The sequence below is a fragment of the Petaurus breviceps genome, unplaced genomic scaffold (genome assembly GCF_028583685.1).
Source record: "Petaurus breviceps papuanus isolate PSGF00001 unplaced genomic scaffold, PetGlider_PUasm1.0 187, whole genome shotgun sequence".
In the NCBI taxonomy this organism is placed as follows: domain Eukaryota; kingdom Metazoa; phylum Chordata; class Mammalia; order Diprotodontia; family Petauridae; genus Petaurus; species Petaurus breviceps.
Genome location: NW_027185799.1, coordinates 16,954,051 through 16,976,112, shown reverse-complemented (window position 1 = coordinate 16,976,112; position 22,062 = coordinate 16,954,051). Strand labels below are relative to the sequence as shown.

At 34.4% G+C, this 22,062-nt stretch overlaps 1 protein-coding gene across 19 annotated transcripts in view; it reads right to left on the bottom strand.

Moving 5' to 3' along the window:
- The window catches only part of MPDZ (multiple PDZ domain crumbs cell polarity complex component), a 228,065-nt gene that overhangs the window by 175,340 nt on the left and 30,663 nt on the right, over positions 1-22,062 (bottom strand). For all 19 annotated transcript variants that reach the window (XM_069090729.1, XM_069090713.1, XM_069090714.1 and 16 more), the window contains exons 2-3: positions 20,091-20,163; positions 16,515-16,681 (exon numbers count right to left, since the gene is read on the bottom strand). In XM_069090729.1, the coding sequence (XP_068946830.1) occupies positions 16,515-16,681; positions 20,091-20,106 (183 nt within the window). In that variant the 5' untranslated portion in view covers positions 20,107-20,163. The remainder of the gene's footprint in view (positions 1-16,514; positions 16,682-20,090; positions 20,164-22,062) is intronic.

Genomic DNA, 22,062 nt, shown 5'->3' with positions numbered 1-22,062 from the left:
AGCACTTAAGAAACACTCACTCACTCACTAACTCTGTCATCTCATTGTGGCACGTATTGTGACTGTGGGTTCTTGAAAGCTGTAAAAGTGGCACAAAATCCCAGTCAGTCCTACCAAAATGGAAAGACTTCAAGTTCAGGCCAGGTAAACAAACTGTATTTCTTCCCAAAAGCCTTATCATAGAGCTTAGCACAACACAGGTGCTTAATAAATACTTGCTAATTTATCATAAAATGGTTGGCCAACAAGTAATGAATATTTTCAACTACGAAAACTCATTAAAAACATTTACTAAGGCATTCAGTCTGAGTGGGTGCAAGAAGTACCTACCACATCATTGAAATCACAGTACCTTTAAGTGTTAAATTATTATTACTATTGCTGCTACCATTATTCCTATGAGTGAGAAATTTTGTGGGGACTTTTCTTCTTTCTCCATAAACCATCACACTAGCTATACAAATGGAAGAACTGTTATACATAATTATTGTAAAATGCACTACAGTCTATAAAGACCCAAAGACAGCTTTTAGATTATCAAAGATCCAATGATTTTATCAGCTACCTGTTTTCAACTACTGGGTGGGGAGTGGAGGTGTCAAAAGTGAAAAACATTTGGTAATTCTTTAAGTGATTATTTTAAAGCATTTGGGATCAATTAATTTATATGTACCTAAATATATATGTATACATTATATTATATATGTATGTATAATATGTATATATACATATATAGCATGTATGTGTGTATATATATATACATATATAAATACACATATATATTTTTTTAAACAGCCTTGTTATGCCAAGCCTGATTTTTTATCCTGAGCCATGGCAACTTCAAAAAAGTCTGCCAGCAGACTCTACACATCTCAGGTTGAAGCAGATGGCATGATGAAAGCTGCGACAGGCTGAGGATCCCACACACAAGGTCCTAACGCCTATGGTGTGTTTGCATAGAGAAAAAAATATTTGGACTTATGCTATAGTGAGCCAGGATGAACAAACTATATGCTGGGAACAAAGTAATGAGTCCTTCAAAGGTACTCCCTGGTACGCTAATTCTCATTCCAAGGGAGAACACTCTCAGAATACAGCTTGCTTCGTCTGGCTCAACTAATTACATAAAAGATTCCTAGGGGAAAAAAGTTCATGTTAATAAATTAGATTTGTTTTTTAGTTTGTTTATTTAAATTTGTTGAAAATCCATTCAATTCATTCTCAAAAAAAATGTTGTTCAAAGTTGGACCTACAAAGACAAACTAAAAAAAAGTGTTTTAAAAAAATAATTAGCTATATTATTCAACCCACCAAAAGGTTCTTTAAAATTTTTTAATCTACATTCACAAAGCACAAAATTAGACATTTCTTTTTAATGTATCCATGAGGACCCAGTTTAGAGAAAATAAATTTAAAGGTATAAAGAAATATTTGGAATTTGGGTCTATGAAGAGAACCAATTAAGATAATTTATTGACCAAATTCACCAAATAATTATTAATTTTTCCTCCCATATTTATCATTTCCTTCAGGAATCCTCCCCTGATTCCCAGAGTCAGTAACCATATTTTTCTAGTTTGAACCTTAACACTTATTTTTTTAATCAATAAATCGATTAACATCTATTAATCACCAACTACATACCAGGTTCTATTCTACACTCAGAGAATCATGGGATCACAAATTTAGGACTGGAAGGAACCACAGAAGTCATCAAATCCATCTCCCCCATTTTATTCAATATATAATCTATCGTATACTGTAGTTCTCTGTGTATATGCCTTAGTCCTCTTATAAACTATACATTATATAAGATCAGTGAATCAGTAAGTATATTTAAAACTTGTTATCTCCCTGGTGATTTACATGTAGTAGACTGAATTGCTGAACAGAGGTGACTTTCAAATGTTCTTAAAGCATAATTAAGAAAAAAAAAGTATTCATTATAATTGCGGTTAACACACAAAACAGATACCTGAAATCTCAAAAAGACGTCTTTTTAGATTATATAGCAGCAAACTGATTACACAGTTTGTGTCTGCACATGGAAAGATTTTGTTTTAACTCTCTGCTGCATATAAGAGTATCATGATGCAAAAGATAAAGGGATGCTTATGCCCTGAAGATACAATCATCACAGGTTTGGGAAAACTCCAAGAGTTCTCAGACTCAAATCCCCCAAGATTGTTCTTCATACAAAGCAAGTAGGTCTAAAAGCCTCTTTCTCAAGCTATAGATTCTCTGACTACATAACTCAATATGCAACTGTGTTGATTTCCCCCACTGAAGCAACTTAATTACAAAACAAAATTATTCTTAATTTTTTCTGGATGTACAGGAGAATAACAGCAAGTCAATTATTGAGAAACTCTATCTTGGGAAGGCTAGGCACATTAATGCACTGTTGATGTAACTGTGACTTGGTCTACCCATTCTGAAAAAAACAATTTGGATCTCTACTCCCAAAGTCACTAAAAGATACACACCCCCTTTGATCCAGGGATATCATCACTACTAGGCATATATTTCAAAGAGGTAACCAGTGAGAGAAAAGGTCCCACATATACAAAAATATTCATAGCAATACATTTTGTTATAGCAAAGAATTAGAAGGGAAAGTGAGTGCCCATCACTTAGAGAATGACAAAACAAACTATGCTATACGAATGTTAATAGGATATTATTGTGCCATTAGGAATAACAAATAAAAACAACTGAGGGAAACCTGGGAAGACTCCTATGAACATAATGTAGAGTGAAATGAGCAGAACCAAGAGAATGTCTATATGATAGCCTCATCACAATAATGTAAAGGAATCTATATGGAAGTGTGGCTGTTATACCCTAGACAAGTCACTTTACCTCATTTGCCTTAGTTTCCACTCATGTAAAATGGGGATGGTGACAGTATTTACCTCTCAGAGTTGTAAGGACAAAGTGAGATAATATTTGCAAATCTAAAAGCACTTATAAAAATGCTAGCTATTAATCATTATTAAGGAAGATGACTTTGAAAGACATCAGACGTCTGATAAATGCAGTCACCAGACATAACCTTTGGAAAAATGATGAAGCATGTCTCCTTCCCCTTGGCAGGCAACTAATAGACTAGGGCAGTTTTAAAACAACCTGGGGTCAATGAACTTGATTGTTTAATTTTGTTGACTATATTTTAATATATTTGTTTTCTTTGTATCTGATTTATTTTATGCTGTACATTTTAAAATATTATTCTGAAAAGGGGTCCCATCCATAGGCTTCACCACACTGCCAGACAGGTCCAGGGCAAACAAAACAAGGTTTAGAATTGCTGGCCCAGAGGTACATAATGAGAGAGAAATTTTCAAGCATGGCCAATGTATTGATTTATTTTGCTTGGTACACTTGTTTGTTAACAAAAATTTCTATTGAGGCCAAAGTAGAGTGGAAGATAGATGAACAATTAGTGCATAATCATAGAAATGTAGAAAAATTAGAGGATCAACAAAACATTAAAAAACAGAAGAAAATAAAAATAAGTCCAGAAGGGGGCACAAACTGGGTGATTTTGTTGCTACTTTCCAAAATTTAACATACACTTAAAAAAAAAAAAGCTCACCATTCCATATGCAATCTTTTTGCTCTCCTTTGTATAATGAAATGTTTGTGTTGTTTGGTGATGTTAAATGCATAATAAAATTTTTAAATTAAATTACTGGATAATAAAGATGTTGGGAAAGTCTAATATCTTAAATTCTTTATAGTATGGGAAGCTCTTTCCTAAGCTTCTCTTTTAAGTTTCCATGGTTTTCCATATACTTTGGCTTAGGCATACTAGCTCTCTCCTTTACTTACATTTTCACAACAGATACAAAAGATGATCTGCCCCCAATATAGCAATTTTTAAAAGCTTCTTATTTCAGAATGTTTATAAAAGATCATAATCAAAAATATTTATTACCTAACTGAACACGGTGCTCCCAACCTACACGTTATCCTCAAATCCTCCCTATCTCTCACACACCCCCAAATCCAGCCTTGCTGCCAAGCCCTATCAGGGCAGCTGAATGACTCAGTGGATAGAGTGCCAAGTCTAGAGTCAGGAAGACTCATCTTCCTGAGTTCAAATCTGGCCTCATACACTTGCTAGTGTCTTCCTCATCTACAAAATGAACTGGAGAAGGAAAAGGTAAACCATTCCAGTATATTTGCCAAATATAAAAATTAGGTCATGAAGAATCAGACACAATTGAAAACGAATGAACAAAAACAATCTAGTTCACTTTTGTGACATTTCTCTAATATATCTCCTTCTCTCTTGATACTGAGTGCAGACCCTCATTACCTCACTCTTGGACTACTGTAGCAGTCTGATGATGAGTCTGCCTCTCTCAAGTCTCTCCCAATCCTCCACTCAGTCACCAAAGTGATCATCTTCCTAAATCTCAAGTCTGATCAATTTAATTCCCTAGTCAATACTCCACGGACTCCCTATTGCCTCTGAAAAATCTTCTTTTTCTTTTTCAGTGTTCAAAGTCCTTCAAAACCTGGACCCCCATCCCCACCTTTTCAGTCTTCTTACACCTAACTCTCCGACACATCTTCTTTGATCCAGTCACCCTGGTCTCCTAACTATTCCTCAAATAAGACATTCCCCTTCTCTCTGGGCATTTTCTCTGACTGTCCTCCATTCTTGGAATGATCTCCATCCTCATCTCTGCCTACTGGCTTCCCTAATTTCTTTCAAGTCCCAACTAAAATCTCACCTACAGGAAGCCTTTTCCAACCTGTCTTAATTCCAGTGCTTCCCCTCTATTAATTATTTCCCATTTGTCCTATTTATACCTGTTTTATGTCATTTGTTTCTTTAGTCTCCCCCACTGTACTGTGAACTTGAGGGAAGGGTCTGCCTTTTGCTTCTTTGTGTATGCTCAGTGCCTCACACAAAGTGGACACTTCATGAATGTTTACTGACTGATTGTACTAGATTCTATGGAATGAGAAAAGAACGCCAAAATTGTTTTTTTTCCTAAATCATTTTGCTTATGCATCTGTCAAATTTCAAACTTACAAATAACAAACATCTTTAAGAAAAGGAAAAGCACACCTCTAGAATCTGTGTCCATCCTTATACAGAAATCTGATGCTTTAAATACACACACACACACACACACACACCAGGAAATGTGCTCAAATGTATAGATTCATTTTACTCAAGTTGTTAAAAATATGAAAATCCAGAATTCTATTTATATTTCCTCTATCCCTAATGTTTTTTTCATGGAGGGGGTTAATGCTATTAGCTAGCTGTTTTGCTGGCCAGTCATCAGTCTTTCCAGAAATACTTGCTATAATTATGTTGCCTTATGAAAATATCAAACTGAATTTCCTGAAGCATTTTGGGCAGATTATCATGTCTACTCTTGGTTGTTTTTCCTAAACTTATTTTATTACACTAAGTAGAATAGGAAAAAAATATCACTTTTGTTGATGTCTATTTAATGGATACTATGCATAAGGAATAAAGAAAACCAAAACACATGCAAACTGCAAGAGCTCAAAAATATTTAAATGCTTTTTGGGCTTCAGTTAACTTTGCTTAAGTTCCTAAGCATAGGCTGTTTACATCAAGATGACAAATCTAGATTTTTTTCTCAATATATAAGGATTTATTCTTTCATTAATATATGTACTCCCTCCATAACTGAAGAGATGGTTCTCAAGACCTACTGTGGCTGAAGAATCTCCTACCCCATGTCCAGCTTTGTGATGTGACCCTCTGCACTTACTGGGGACAGTTCTAGGGCAAGAGACACAGAATCCATTGCTGCACTAAAAGTCTTTCGAAGAAGATCTGAAACAATCTGCTACAGTTTAGGTTCTGTTAGCATCGTCTCTGAGAGCTCAGGATCACCTTCAGGCCCCAAGGAGGTATCAGAAGTCTTTATAGAAGATATCAACTGAAATTTCTCTGTTTTTCTTGTTTTTTGGCTTTAACAGTATAAAAAAAAAGTGAAGTATGTTTGGGAAAATGTGTCATGACAGGTGGACCTCTAACAAATGTAGGCTTTTAAAAAAAAATCTGCACCTTGTCTATTCTTGCAAAGGCAAGAAATTTTATTATTTTGTTGTGAATTTACACAAATGCTGTAACTAACTATTTGGAATTGGTCCCAAATATGAAATGCAAAGAAGAATGAATGGATTGAACACTGAGAGTTTTCACTAAAATATAACACCAAAAATGGTAGTAATCACAGAAATTTTTTCATACATAATAGGCACAGGTTTCAAGTTTCAGACCTAGGGAAGCCTCCTTTTCCATAAATCTTTCAGTAAAATACTGATTAGAGCACAGCTCTGATGCATTATTGAATAGCCAAACTCTTGCACAGTAATTGATGGTGGCACTCTGATTTAATGATCCTTATTTTTAAAGCTAATTAAAGAAATTGAGTTGCATGTTCAAAGGGGATTAGCTTAATGTGATGAGACTATTTTGGACATAAAATGGCTCCTGGCTCCTGAATTAAATGATAGACAAAATGGAACAGAAAGCCTTTGGATAATAAATACATTTATTTTCAGGTGCAGTAGAAGTAAGTGTGTACATTCCTTCCTCCATCTTTTCTAAAAGAAGTTTGATTAGAAATAATTATAAGATATTTAAGATGTCCCACAAGGTCATTTTATCATATTCCCTCATAGCCATCTGGACAGTTTTTTGTACTTTGAAAGCAAAAATTTTATTTCATTAAAGCCACAGTTTAACAAAATGTATTAAATTACTTCTGACTAACATTGGTCATCATCAGGAAAAGGATCACTGGGTGGTTTCTTGGTTATCTTTTGATAATAATTCCTTACCACAGGAAAACTGAAAGAGATGCATCATTTTGAAAGACATATGCTGCCAGGGGCTCTGGATTAGTACCTCTTTCTCTATGGATGCAGGTGCATCACAGAGAGTATACTTTGTGTGTGTTTATTTGTTGCTTTTTTTTTAACTTCTCAGAACTAAATAGGAATAATTCTTCACTTAATCCCTCCCCTTGATAATATGTTATTATAGACAGACAGACTGTCATATCCTCAATATTCCAAAAACTTTTAACTTGACTTTTTGGGTTTTATTTGGTTTTGGAGTCAGAGACAGAATTTGGGTTTGAAATCAGAAGTAGAGGGTTAGGATCCTGGCTATAACACTTGATAACTTGTGTGTCCTTAAGCAAAATTATTGATCCTCTCCAAGTTTCAGTTTACTCAAATGCAAAATAGGAGAACTAGTATTTTTGCTAATGAAATTCAATGCAACAAACCTGTACTGAATTTCTACTATACTTCAAGGGATGAGTAGATAAAGAACTGTTCTCATAGTTAAGATGACCTGGTTAAAGTCTCCCCTTGAATATATACTGGCTGTGTAACCCTGAGCACAACAAACTTCTTAAGGTCTATAGGTAACATCTAAAATCATACACTAAGTTAAACATATTCATTGTCAGAGGGTTTCCTCTCCAGGAAGTCATCTACCCTGATAAAATAACAGACGCTACCCTAAAACAAAACAAACCACTAAAGATACAAAGACCTAAAACAATCTTTGACTTCAAGGAATTTACATTTTTCGGGGAGGGGGGGGCAGGGATACAACATGCATGCAGATAAGTAAAAAGAAGATAATTTGAAGAAAAAGACCTTTGACAATGAAAAGAAACACAGAATTAGAGGCAAAGGGGGGAGGTAGGACATCGCAGGCATATAGAATGACATCTACAGCTGGGAAATGGAATGTTGAATTCAGAACACAATTGATCTAGAATGAAAAGCATATGAAGGAGAGATATTAAGTCAGGAAAGGCAGTGTGCCGGGATGATATAGAGGTAAAAGGTACCTTAAAGGTACCTAGTCTAACCATTTAATTTATAAATGAAGAAACTAAGGTCCAGAGTGGTATAGTGGTTGCCAAGATCTCATAGGTAGGTATAAAGAAGCAGGTTTTGCTTTTTTTTTTGGAGGGCAATTGGGGTTAAGTGACTTGCCCAAGGTCACACAGCTAGTTTCTGTGTTAAGTGTCTGAGGCCACATTTGAACTCAGGATCTCCTGACTCCAGGGCCGGTGCTCTATTCACTCCGCCACCTAGCCACCCCAGAAGCAGGGTTTGAACCCAAGTTCTCTGATTCAAAAAACAGCATTCTTTCCACTGGAGGGAAGTATTGTATAAATAGCAAAGAACTATAGAAATGTCAGTATTCCCACAAAATACTATGAACTTAAGATAGTGAACAACCTTTCAGGTTTCAATGACTGATATAAAGGATGGCCTGTATATATTCCCTCCTAAGAAGGCTCTTTCATTCACTGGACCAAGTTTCCCTAATGTGCTTGACCTTTCTTAAATCTACATCTTAAAGAACTATTTCCAAAAAACAATTAGGTAATACATACTTTACTAAATATCATTAATCTGTGCAGAATTACATTAAGAGAGTAGAAATGGACCCATAGAATTTTCAAGCTGAAGGACAGAAGCGAATAAGCAATTGTGTGATCACTGCTTCTCATACTAGAGATGCCGAAACTAAAACCAAAAATTTGTATGTATTTTTAATGCCCTAAAAAATAAAATAGGGAATAAAAAATAGGCTAATTGGTAACATTAGATTTGAGAGTCTGGGTAGGGACTATAAATTGTAAGGAATTAACTATTTCTTTAAAAGGAAGGAGATAGAGTCTATAATTGATTTCTAAGAACCCTTCCAGCTCTAATCTATTCCCTTGATTAATGTTGTGTCTATACAAATGAAATAAGTGGCTTGTGACATGTTTGGTCTGCTTATTATAGCCATTTAGCGACCAAATCTGAAAACTTCATGATCAATCAGTTTAATGTTTGTGAAAAATGACGATAGCTAAGAATGCTGAATTAGGTACAATGACATCATTTCTAATTGAATGGTCATAAATAGTCAGAGATAAGTTAAATATTGCTGAAATTATCTTGGTTCAGTGGTCATGAATTAAGAAGTAGGAGGCACAGTGTAGACAGTATTTATTGATCCAGAGTCAGGAATACCTAGGTAAAAACTAGCCTTGACAAATGTTACCCATGACTTTGGGCAAATCACTTAAACTTTGTCTGCCTCTGTTTCCTTATCTGTAAAATGAGGATAATTATCTTCATCTAAGGTTGTTATGAGGATAAAGTTTGTAAAATGCTTTACAAACCTTAAATTGCTTTACAGACTAGCTCTCATTATTATCTTGATCAGGTGAACCTTAGTGATGTTATCTGAGTGGCTGGTTGTTTTACTTATTTTCATTCCATTTAATTTTCTGTATATGGTAAATACTTTAGTCTCACTCAGTGTATGACAAGGAAAATAAAACATGTTAAGATTTTACTTAGCAAGAGACCTTTTGTGAGAATCAGGTAATATAACTTTTTTACATTCACGAATTATGACCTCATAGTATAAGTCCATGAGTAAACAAATCAGTCTCCAAAGTCTTTATTTCAAAATGCCCTCTGAGGTCAGTAGAGAGTTTTGGCTTTCATCCCAAATCTGAAAGGTCATTTAACTTTGTCACTAAAATTCCACCCAGCACCATTTGCTGTTTTAGACATGCATGCACAAACACACATACTGGCCTAAAATAGCAAGATGGTGTTGCATTTTAATCCAGTGCTACATAAAAAGCTTGCCCAGGAAAAAGCAAGAATTTTAGTCCCTTCTTTCAAGTACTCTATATTTACATACTTTTAGTTAAAGGAACAAACATTCAAAAGCTGTTATTGAACCAAAAATAAAGTACTCAAAATTCCTACAGTAAATAAACTTCATGGTAAATGTAAAAACATATAAGTGATTCTCTTTCATTATTTGAGATAGCTTTTTAAATTCCTCCTAGATAAGGGATAAGAAATTGTTCACTTTGTTCACTGGTCATCAGTTTTGTTCAATTATTATTTTTTTAAAATCCTGTGCAGATGGGCAATTTATTGAGTTAGCATTTTCAAAAATTACTCAGGATGCTAAAAATTAAATGGCTTGACCATGCTCATAGGATATGACTGAGGCAGGACTTAAACCTTGGAATTCCTGTTTTCAGGGCTATCTCTCTATCCAATATTCCTCATTGCCTTTTATAATTCTCATATCTTTCCTTATGGCAGTAAAATTTTGTAATGCTCAAAAATACTGTTAATCTTCAAAAGATATATAAATCATTCCATTAAAAATGGAGGATCCTTTTAATGGGATAAAGATATATTTCCCTTCTTTCTGTTGCTTTCCCATCAATAGCAAGTCATAATTCCATCTACACATTTGGGGGAGATAGCAATAATTTCCCCTTCAGGGAAAGTAGGTTTACAAATGAAAAAACTCCATTCCAAACACAAAATAAGTTTTGGATGTATATATTCTTTGGTGCAATATTTCTGCCCAATGCCTCATAAATTAAAATCCACTTAGGTTAAATGGTCAAAAAATTTGAACAAACAGTTCTCAGAAGAAGAACTGGAAATATTAACAGACATATAAAATATCTCTTCAAATATCGGAAAAGAAATGCAAATTAAACAACTGAAGTGCCATCTTATACCCACCTAAGAAGCAAAGATATCCAAAATTAGGAAATGGATGGTGGAAGGGCTGTAGACAGACAAGTGTGCTGCTGATGGAGTTTTGAATTGTTTCAGCCACTCTGTAAAGTATTCTGGAATTATGTTAAGAAAGAGATGAAAATTTCCAGACCTTTTCACTTAGAAATCCCTTTTTATCAAAGACAGAAAGATTCCAAAATATTCTGAGTAGCACATATTGTAATTTTATTTTGAGAATTTTCTCTTATATATGGAAATAACTGGAGAAGACACCAATGTCACAAACCAGGGTTGTGTGGTTTTCAGTTATTCTTATTGTTATACTCAGTATGCACCCACTGATTATATAGTTTCTCAGTCATTAACTTGATTTTTGTGTAGCTACAACTCAAATCACGGGACATATTCATAAGGCTTCTAAATAAAAAGAGATGATCAAGGCCTAAGCTACTACTTTTCAATTTAACAAACATTAAGTACCCAATATGTGCAAGAAACCAAACTAGGTGCAGGGAATGCTGGGAGATACAAAGACAGTAAAACAAACAACCTGCCCTCAAGGAGTTTACATTTTACTGGTGGTTAAACACATCATATAAATGTGCAACTGGACAAGAAATAATTTGAGGAGAAAATTCTGAAAACTGGGATGGGAAAAGGATTCTTGATCCTTTAGAACAGCGATATCCAGGCAGAATCTTAGAAGAAGCTGGAAAAAAACGGGTTTTCTCCTTTCCAGCTAGGCATGAGGAGCAATTTATGCATTGGCAAAAGAGAAGCAGGAGAGAAGAGGAACAATTTTAGAGAAAGGCAAGAAGGCCAGTTTAGTTGAGATGTAGAGAACATGAAAAAAGTTATATGAAATAACTTCTGAAAAGGCAGGCTAAGGCCACATTCTGTTGGGTCTTCCTTAAATGACTAATTAACTGCCAAGTTTATGCTTTGGGGGGTTTTTTGGTTTTGTTTTTTTTATCCTCTAGACAATAGAGAGCTACTGGGGATTTCTGCTCAAGGAAGTGGCCTAGACCTATAAATATCAGCCTATTTTATGAAATCAGTAAGACAGTGTTTTGTGTGGAAAGGAAATACATTAAAACTATCATCTTTAAACATGTAAGGAATTTTAATTTTGCCCCCCATTGACCTTTTTTATTGATGTCTCTAGGTTATAATCACATTCACTTCTGAATATATCAGTCTTTCCGCTCTCCTAACCATTTAGTCTTCCCTTGTAACAAAGACCCCAAAAGAAAAAGAAACTAGGTGATCAAAGGCAACCAGTCGTCCACAACTGACAGCACATGTAATATCCCACCTCCACGGTCCCCTAGCTCTGTAACAAGGGAAGGGACACATTTTCTGGACACATTCAGTTTTAGTATTCTTTTAATTTGTATCAGTGCAGCTATTGCATGTATTGTTATTCATACATATACATATAAGTAGGTTGTTCAACAATCTGTATGGGCAGGAGATTCCAGATAACTAGTGCATAAAAGACCTATGTAATTCATGTAATCCTAAATTATCTTCATCATTTTATCATCTACCCACTTTGTTTGTATAGACATTGACAAGAGTCTTCTGAAAACTTTTTAAGCTTCAACATTGAAATGCTTAAAACCGTAAATCATAGTTTTGCTGTAAACAACTTAAGAGACAACATGGCACAGCGGAGGGAATGCTAGATCTGAAGTGTTTTGGCTTCAAATCCTATCTCTGCCACTAACCTTTGGGGTCCTATGCCCCTCACTTTATAAATCCCCAGGCCTGTTTCCTCAACCATAATCTGAAGAAGTTGTCAAAAAATTTCAAAGGTCTCTTACATACATATATGTGTGTGTGTGTGTGTGTGTGTGTGTGTGTGTGTGTGTGTGTATATATATTTCTACTATATTCTCTGGTCATTTCATCTGATGAAGCAATGAATTTCTGAGGAAACTGGGTTTTGCCTATATTGGACCTGAAAAGTTCCACAGACTGCACAGCCTTATGGCTGGCAAGTTTCTATGATTAAACCATTAATGTGTTTATTCCTGCCCCCGCATCACCCACAATAGCTGGATTTTGGTCATGAATAAGCACTAAGCCCTGGGGTGATTAGCTATAATAATGATTCAGTGACAGTAGGTCTACTGCTTGAAAATGTGCATTTGACAGATCATTGACACACAGTCAGAGTCCTTTTCACTTAAATGGGAATTGTGCAATAGGGCAATGAATTGAGACCATTAGAGATTATCTGGGTTTAACAGCACGTCCTTTTAGCTGGCAGTTATAACAATATACCAAGTAGCAGAATTAAACAGAGGCATCAATTATACCCCCGACCTGTTAGTATTTTTGACAATATTTAAATAGCACATCCCTTTAGGGCATGGCTTTTATGCCCTCTTCGTTACACACCTGTCAAGTATTTAATTTGCCAAAGGAAACAGTTTGATTTCCAAGGGCAATCTTAATATTGAAGTAGCAAATTGGGAAAATTGAACCTTATTGAATAGAAGTAATGAGAAGAATCTGAGGGAAAAAAATAGTAGGCTTAATTTGATGTGGCATGCACGCATCTGTCATTGACACAACAATGCGATCAAGTTCCCCAATATGTTGCATATACCTCAGGCTTATAAATTATTCACTTTCTTCTCTTCTCATGGACATAGAGACATGCTAAAAGAAGGCTGGTCTAGAGGCTCAAATTTCTAGCTCGAAGAACTGTACAAAGATTGTACCTAGAAAAACTCACCTGTTGTGGTAAGTGAAGATAAAAACAAATGCCTGATCATTGCTGTCAGAACTCAATACAGGACTTCCCTATTTTAATATTAATAAAATATATTTTTAAAATAGTAGCAGCTAAATGACACAAGATAGAATGCTATATCTGAAATCAGGAAGACCTTAGTTCAAATCTGACCTCAAACACTTGCTAGTTATGTGGCTCTGGACAAGTCATTTAACCACTCCCTGCCTCCATTTCCTCAACTGTAAAATGGGAATAATTATAGCATCTACACCCCAAGGTTATTGTGAAGATAAAATGAGATATTCTTAAAGTGGTCTGAAAACCTTAAAACAAAATATAAATGCTAACAATTAATATGATTACTAAATTAACATGAGGATAAAATTTGGGGTCAAAATATACCAGAGATATTATTAAATCCAGCTCTTCATTTTCCAAATAAAGAAATTGTGTTACAAAGAGGTGATGTGACTGGATCAAAATTTCTCTGAGGTCTAAATCCAATGTCCTTACCACAATACCATAAACAGGAGGTTGAAGAAGAAGCAAGACCTTCTTCCCCCACTTTTTTGGTAAACTTTGGCAAAGAAAAAAAAAAACCTAACCTAATGAGACCCAAGATATTCAGAAAAAAAATGAATTAGAACAAATAAACAGACACAAATGAATCAGTTAAGGAAGTGTTTCAAGTTTCTAGATACTGATAAAGTTGATGAATATAGTGAAATATGAGTGAAAGTGACAACCCTTCCCGAGGGGGCAAAGGAGAAATTTCTCCTACTTCTTTTACATCTCTCCATAAGTGCTGTACATGAAACTAATATTTAAGGTATACTTGTTAAATATGAAGGAAAAAGAAATAGGGATGTTAATTTTTCTCCCTCTACATGAAAGAGGTAGTATATAAAATTACTTTCAAAAGTTTACCGTTCTATTCTAAAGTATCCATCCATTCTAAAGTTTCTATACAACATGACTAAAGTGAAAATATGCTTAATAAGAATGTATATATAGAGCCTACACCAGATTGCATGCCATCTTAGGGAAGGGGAAGGGGAGGGAGGTGAAGAAAATTTAAAAGTTATGAAAGTGAATGCTGAAAACTAAAAATAAACTAATTGATTTGTAAAAGAAATAATAATAAAGTATACCTAAGACACTTTCATTGAATGTACCTTCACAATCTGTCTCTGTTCTATGTGGATAGTGGCTGGGAGATCTTCAGATAAGTCATAGCTGAATCTCATAGAAGTGGAGAGCACCCATAATTACTGCTAGGGTCTAGAGCAGAGGTTGTTAACCTTTTTTGTGTAATCCAACCTTTTAGCGTTCTGGTGAAGCCCATGGACCCATTCTCAGACTGTTTTCCAATGCTCAAAATAAAATACAAAGAAAATAATTATACTGAAATAAAGTTGTAGCTTTATTTCAGCATCAAAGTTCCCCTAAAATATTATTGGGGGACAGTGGGCTAAGAAACCATGTTCTAGAGTAATTTTTTTATAAACAAAACAATACATCAGACATGGCTTCCTATCTTTGCTTCTCAGTGAATTCTCCCTTTCAAACATTAAATTGGCTAAAAATTAAGGCAAATCAAGCTATTTATTAAGCACCTCCTATGTGCTGCTATGCTATGGAGGAGGAATTTCAGGAGCAATAGATAAAAAATAAGTGAGAACTTCAGAAAAGGCAAATACCAGGCCTCTTTTATTTACTGGTTATGTTTACTACTTTCTTTTTCCATTTTGGATGTTCCTCTAATTAAATTTTAAAATGCTTTTATATATCACTTCTCAATTCTTTTATGATCCTCTAACAAAAGAAATAAATGTAAAATAATAAAAACTCAACATAAGCAAGATACTCATACCTTGGGCTTTGATAATTCATAAAGCTTATCAAGCTATCGTAAAAACTGGTTTCTTGAACTAAGCATTTTAATTATTTTTCAAGGGAACAAATACATAAGCTCATCATAGTCCACCTAAATATAACCAAAACACCAAAGGTGTCATGAAACCAGATGATTTATTGAGAAGAAATTATTCCACAAGCCTTCCTCAATCTATTTCTCATAATTTCTAGATTTACAGACTGATTACATGCTTCATTGAGGACTTCATCTCCCACCTCTGCTCAGACCTAAATTAGGAACCTTTATAAAGTATTTGGCTAAAGCTGTTCCTCCTTAAATCACTGAATCTTCAAACTACTTTGTGACTCTGAAGAGTGTTTGAGCTATCTCACTCATTAAAGTGGCAAACTAAGATTTCTCAATCATTATCAATGCGATCACAAAAAGCACCATAACAATGCCAAAATTAATTGTAATTATTATTAAATTGACTTGGAAGCCTGTATAGGGAAATAATAATAATAACCTGTATTTAAAATAATAACCTGGATAGGTCAAAATATCTGGGAAAATTAATAATAGAAATTGAAATATGGCTAATTTAATTATTTGAGTTCAGAGCATGCACACCCTTAGGTTCCATATGGTCAATGTGATATATTCCATTCTAATTTAAATGCTTGAAAGTTTCTTTTCTATAAAAATTCCAAATAAAAATTGTGAACATTAAAAAAAATTGAATGCTGTGTTACATTTGGAAGTTCGAATGTTTGTCACCATCTGACGCTGTCATGGGAAGCAATTGCTCCTTTAAGAAGTGAGAATTTGCAACGCCACCAACTGATGACAATGTAATTATGCCTCATACTGTCAAAACAGAGGTGCTTTCCCTTCTTCACATACATGATTACACATGCAAATCCAAGCTTATCAGAAATAGTGTAAGGAAGGGGATCAAGCATTTGGATGGCAATGAGTAACATCACATGAACAATAAACCCTAGTGATGGAGACCACATCTACATACAGCTCTCTATCTTAAACATATTTGTATCATTCCCTTCTTCTGTAGGAATTCATTCTTTGGCATCCAGACAGCTTTCAACAGAATGTCATATCATCCACAATATACAGCAATAACCATGGCAAAAAATAACTAGGGGAAGAAAAAAGCCACAGTGAATCTGAATGTCTCATTTTGGGCTTAAATGATTTAATTAACTATTCATTAACACATACAAAAATCAGCCTTTCAGAAAAATAAAAAGGATAGTAGCCAAGCAATTTCTGGAATACCTGCTTAGATGGGTGATATCCTACCTGGTCTTTCAGCTGCTGAACTGACGTCTGAAGGTTCAAAATCTGACTGAAGAGAGGGCTCTGCAGCACTGACTTTAGGAGACTCAGCTTGTCTTCATTTGCTATATCTCCACGTTCCCGAAGCTTAGCCTGCAATCGCTCTGCTGCTTGTAGGGCCTGGCTGGTGTCTGCAAACAAAATATATTAGTAGTCAGTAACAGGTTCAAAAAAGATTCAAATCATAATAAAATGTTTGACTGACTGATAGCAAGACAACCTTCTTTTCCAATTAAACAACGAAACTATATCCATTCTCACCAAAATAATAATGACAGTTCAGATTTACATAGGGCCTTTATAAACTGTTACACATATATTATATTTGGTTTTTATATCAACCCTATGAAGTGGGTAAAAAAAGTATTATCCTCCATTATACAGGTGGGGAAACTTAAGGTACAGGACAGTTAAGTGATTTGCCAAAAGTCATATGGATTGTTAATGACAAAGCTGGAAAGTGAACTCTCACAGTCTGATTCCAAATCCAGTGTTTTTTCCACCATCTCATGATGCCTCTCACAAAAACTTCAGAGGAGAACTATAAAAGGCGGAGATTAACTTGCTACTAAAAAATACACTCACTCAAGTCTGCCATGACTAATGCAAAAAAAAAATAGTAAAAGAAGAAAAGAGAAAAGAAAATGAAAAATTGCTTGACAGAACACTTTGTGGTAGAAAAAAAAAACTGGAAACAAAGTAGATGTCCATTAACTGGGGAATAAATTGTGGTATGTGAATTAATGGACTATTATTGGGCAATAATAAATGACAAACATGATGAATGTAGAAAAACACAGAACAATTTAAGTAAACTAATGTAAAATTAAGTAAGCAGTCTTACTCCTTTGAACAGATGTGTGAGAGGAATGGGGTGGAGAAAGAGGGAGTGGTCCATGGGTATGAAATATTGCATATAATATCAGTTGTTTTTTATGTCTTTATCGGTTTTGCTGGATTTTTCCTCTTCTTTTTTCTTTTTCTTTTTTCAAAGTTATTTTTTATAAGGAAAGAGGACTGGGGAGAAGGATACAAGGGGAAATCTGAGTGATGTAAAACCAAATTACATCAATAAAAATTTATTTTTTAAAAAATGCAGGAAAAAATGGATACATCCTTTTTCTCCTTTTTAAAATAAGTAAAAAACTATTTTACTAAGAGCATATAGAAATACTATCTATTTCTACTTTCATGAAGAAATATCTGCTTGATTAGAATGAATTTTATTACTCTGAAATTTTCTTATTTCTTGTCTCCAAAAAGGAAAAAGAGAAGCTCATTAAATGAATTCAAATATACTGTAAATCATGCCATCAGCCCTAAAACAGAGCTAACTTATAAAGTAGCCATTGGTTTTATTCTCTCATTAGAGAGCTTGACTAGAGCTCAAATACAATATAGTTGAATCTCCTCACTTTTACAGACAAGAAAACTGAGCCTCTTGTAGGCTAAGTCACTCTCCCAAGGTCACAGAAGTAATATTAGGGATGTAACTGTACCTAGGCTCTCTGACTCCACAGCTAGTTTCCTATAAGTGATAGGGTCAGATGAACCATATGAAACAGGGATCAATTTTGAACTGCTTCAAGGGTGTTTCAGAAGTGAAAGGAGTGAGACTTCTATCTGCCCCTAAAGAAACAAACAACAACAAAAATCTTAGCAACTGGTCCCATCACTTCCTGACAAACAGAAGGAGAAGAAATGGAAACAGGGTCAAATTTTATATTCTTGGGCTAAAGATCACTGCACATACCGTGTTTCCCCGATAATAAGACACTGTCTTATTATTTTTTTTGGACAGAAAAACACCAGAGGGCTTATTTTCAGGGGAGGGCTTATTTTAATGAACATTGACAGCAATTTTAATAAACAGGTAAATGTGAACAAAAAAATGTGCCTTTATTCAATAAGCAAATCGCTGGGGAAGAACAGGATGACGCGCTCACTGCTGCAGCTCTGATTGGATGCAGCTCGGAGCGCGGCGTGCATTTCACGGGGGAGGGAGGAGGACAGTGCATACAGAGGGTACCGTAGTGTAGCGGGTAGCGCAGGGGATCACCTTCACTACAGTAGCAATCTCAATAGGGCTTATTTTCGGGGGAGGGCTTATTTTAGAGGAATCTTACACAGTAAGGGGAGGGCTTATTTTCGGAATAGGTCTTATTATCGGGGAAACACGGTAGTGATTTTAGCCATGAAATTAAAAAACATTTGCTCCTTGGAAGGAAAGCTATGCCAAATCTGGACAGCATGCTAAAAAGAAGAGACATTACATTGCTGACAAAGGTCCATATAATCAAAGCTATGATTGTGAGAGACTATAAGGAAAGCTTAGCACAGCAGAATTGATACTTTCAAACCATGGTGCTAGAGAAGACTTTTGACAGTCCATGGTCAGCAAGGAAATCAAATCAGTTAATACATAAAGAAATTAAATCAGACTATTGACTGGAAGGTCAAATACTGAAGCTGAAGCTTAAATATTCTGGCCACATGATGAGAAGACAGGATTCACTGGAAAGATCTTGATGTTGGGAAAGACTGAAGGTAAAAGGAAAAGGTGACTGCAGAGGATGAGATGGATAATGTTATCGAAGCAATGAAGATGAGTTTGGATGAACTTCAGGAGACAGTGAAGGATAGAAGGTTCGCTGCCTGATAGGCTATAGTCCATGGGGTCACAAAGAGACCAACACAACTGAACAAGAACAAAAGCAGGTTGTTTTTAAGGGGAAATGTTTTGTGTGTATCTTCATTGTCCTAAAAGCCCAAGCATTTACATATTTGTGAGGAAGCAAGTAATTTTCTACCAAAACAATGGAAAGAAGCATTGTAGACACATTTAGCTATAAAAATATGTATAATAATAGGGATAAGAGCAGGGAATTCCAGTTTTAGCAAAGAGGTATTTAATCACAGAACAATATTTTCAAGCTAAAAAAAAACAACTATAGATACTATAGACATGTATCATATCCCTCTAGACAACTTTAATAATTCAAACAGAAAATATTAGTTCAAAGGATACTGAGATTTGAAGCTGATAAGGACCTTGGAGATGATGGAGACTAACCTTTTCAATGCCCTTTAAGTTGCCTTAAATCTTCATGAAACTTAATCTATATTAGCCTAAGTTATCCAAATTCTACTGTTCTTCTATTCTCCAAAGAGTTTATGTGAATGTAAGAATTCTAAGATAGGTCTAATATGACATGGAACAAACAAACCTAAGATTCGAATCCTAATTGTCATTAAATGTTATCCATTTAGTAATATTGCTCTATGCTTAAAAAAAATTAAAAAAGAACCTAGAACTGGGTCTATTCTAAACTTACTCAAGTCCATTGTTGGTAGAATAATTACAATTTTTTAAAGTTTTAATTATCATTTTAGAATAAATGATTCAGGAAAGAAAAAAATCACATTTATTGGATAAATCACATTAATGAAGAGAGAAGCTTGTTTGGGTCAGAATTTTAAAGGCTGTAATTTCCCATTTCAATTTTTTTGCAAGAGTGAACAAGAAATACTCAGTCTTACCTATAGTTTCCAACATGATTTTTAGAAGTTCAGTTTCTCTTTCAAATGACTAATGGTGTCTGTTACTACAGTCCTGTGAATAGAAAAAAAAAAGAAAATGAAATGCTCATTTGAAAGAACTTTTAAATTTTACTCTAAAACTAAGCACTCTCAAACAGATTTTGATACACTTACATTCATTTCATATTTAAAATGCAGCTGATTATGCTCTAAGGTAACCCTTTCTTGGGACAAGAAAAAAAAAGGGTGTGTTAATTTGAGGACTTATTCAAAGTGATTTAACATCTGCATAACTATATTATTTGCATAATGAGTAAAGATTTGTAGTCTATTTTAATCAAGGTCCCAGGAGTTTAGTTTCCAAAATATTTCTTTCAGAAATTTCTATTCAGATCTAACTAGACCTCTATTCATTTTCACTGCCAATTTAAAAGACTAAATATTTATTTTTTGTAAAAACTATATACTGTGGATATTCACAAAAGCCTTCTAATTAGGTCTCCTTGCCTCAAATCTCTCCCTTTCCAACCAATTCCCCATACAGTTGTCAAAGTGACTTTCCTAAAGTTTAAGTCTAACTATGCCACCTTTTCTTTTCCTTCCAACCCTCCCCCGCAACAGTTAATAAATTCCCATGGCTCCCTAATATCTCCAATATCAAATTATAATATTCTCTAGAAGCTGTGCCCTTCCCATATTTCCTATTTTCTCACACTATATTCCTGTTCATAAGCTCTATGGTCCAGTAACACCATCCTACTAGCTGTTTCTTGCACACTGTAATTCATCTCCCAACCCATGACTTTGCTATGTAGGTCACCTCTGCCTCGGAAGATTTCCCTTTACTCCTCCACCTCTTGACATCCCTAAACTCAGTTTAAGTGCCACTTCCTTCCTTTATTATTTTATCTATTTTTTATTATTTCACAATAAACTTTAAATGGATACATGCTCTGAATATTAAAGATCATAGCATAAAAAATTAAAAGTAGATCATATACCTTGCACAGCTATGAGTAGGAGCTGTAGTCTTAATGAAATAATGGATGGAAGTAATTACAAAAGATCATTTAAATAATTTTGATTACATGAAATTGAAAAGCTTCTACACAGACAAAATTAATGCCTCTAAGAAGCAAAGTGGTCAAATAGGAAAAGAAAATCTTTGTATCACATTCCTCATGGACTAAGATACATAGGTATTTAATACATATACACACATATTTTATATATATGATGATATAATATTATATGAAGTATAATAACATATAATATACACACATGTGTACATCAATATGTATGCATAGCAAATGCCATTCCCCAGTAGTTAGGTGGTCAAAGGATATTACTAAATATTAACAACCACATGAAAAAATGCTCCAAATCACGAGAGAAAGGCAAATAAAAACAATCCTGTTTCCCTTCACAGCAAATTGGCAAAGATGACAAAAAAAATGGGAATAATAACTATAGGAAGTTAGTTATATTGAAGTATTGGTGGTAGAGCTGTTAATCCATACAATAATTTTGGAAATGAATTTGTAGTTATGCAAACAGACTAATTAAAATATTCATACTCTTTGGCCCAGAAATTCTAATATATATATATATATATATATATATATATATATATATATATATATATATATATACTTCAAGGAGGTCACTTTTAAAAAGAAAGTGTTCCTATATATACCAAAATATTTATAGTACATTTTTTGTAGTATTAAATGACTAAAAACATAGTAGATGCACATAGAATAGAGAATTGTTAAACAAACTGTTACATGAATGTGATAGGATATTACTACCGTATAAGAAATAAAGATTATGATGAATATAGAAAAGCATGAGAAGACTTTGCCAGAACAGACTGCAAAATGAAATTACCAGAGCCAGAAAAGAATTTACACAATGACCACAGCAATGTTCCATTGGTATATACTATTACATATATTTTCACGTTTTTTGA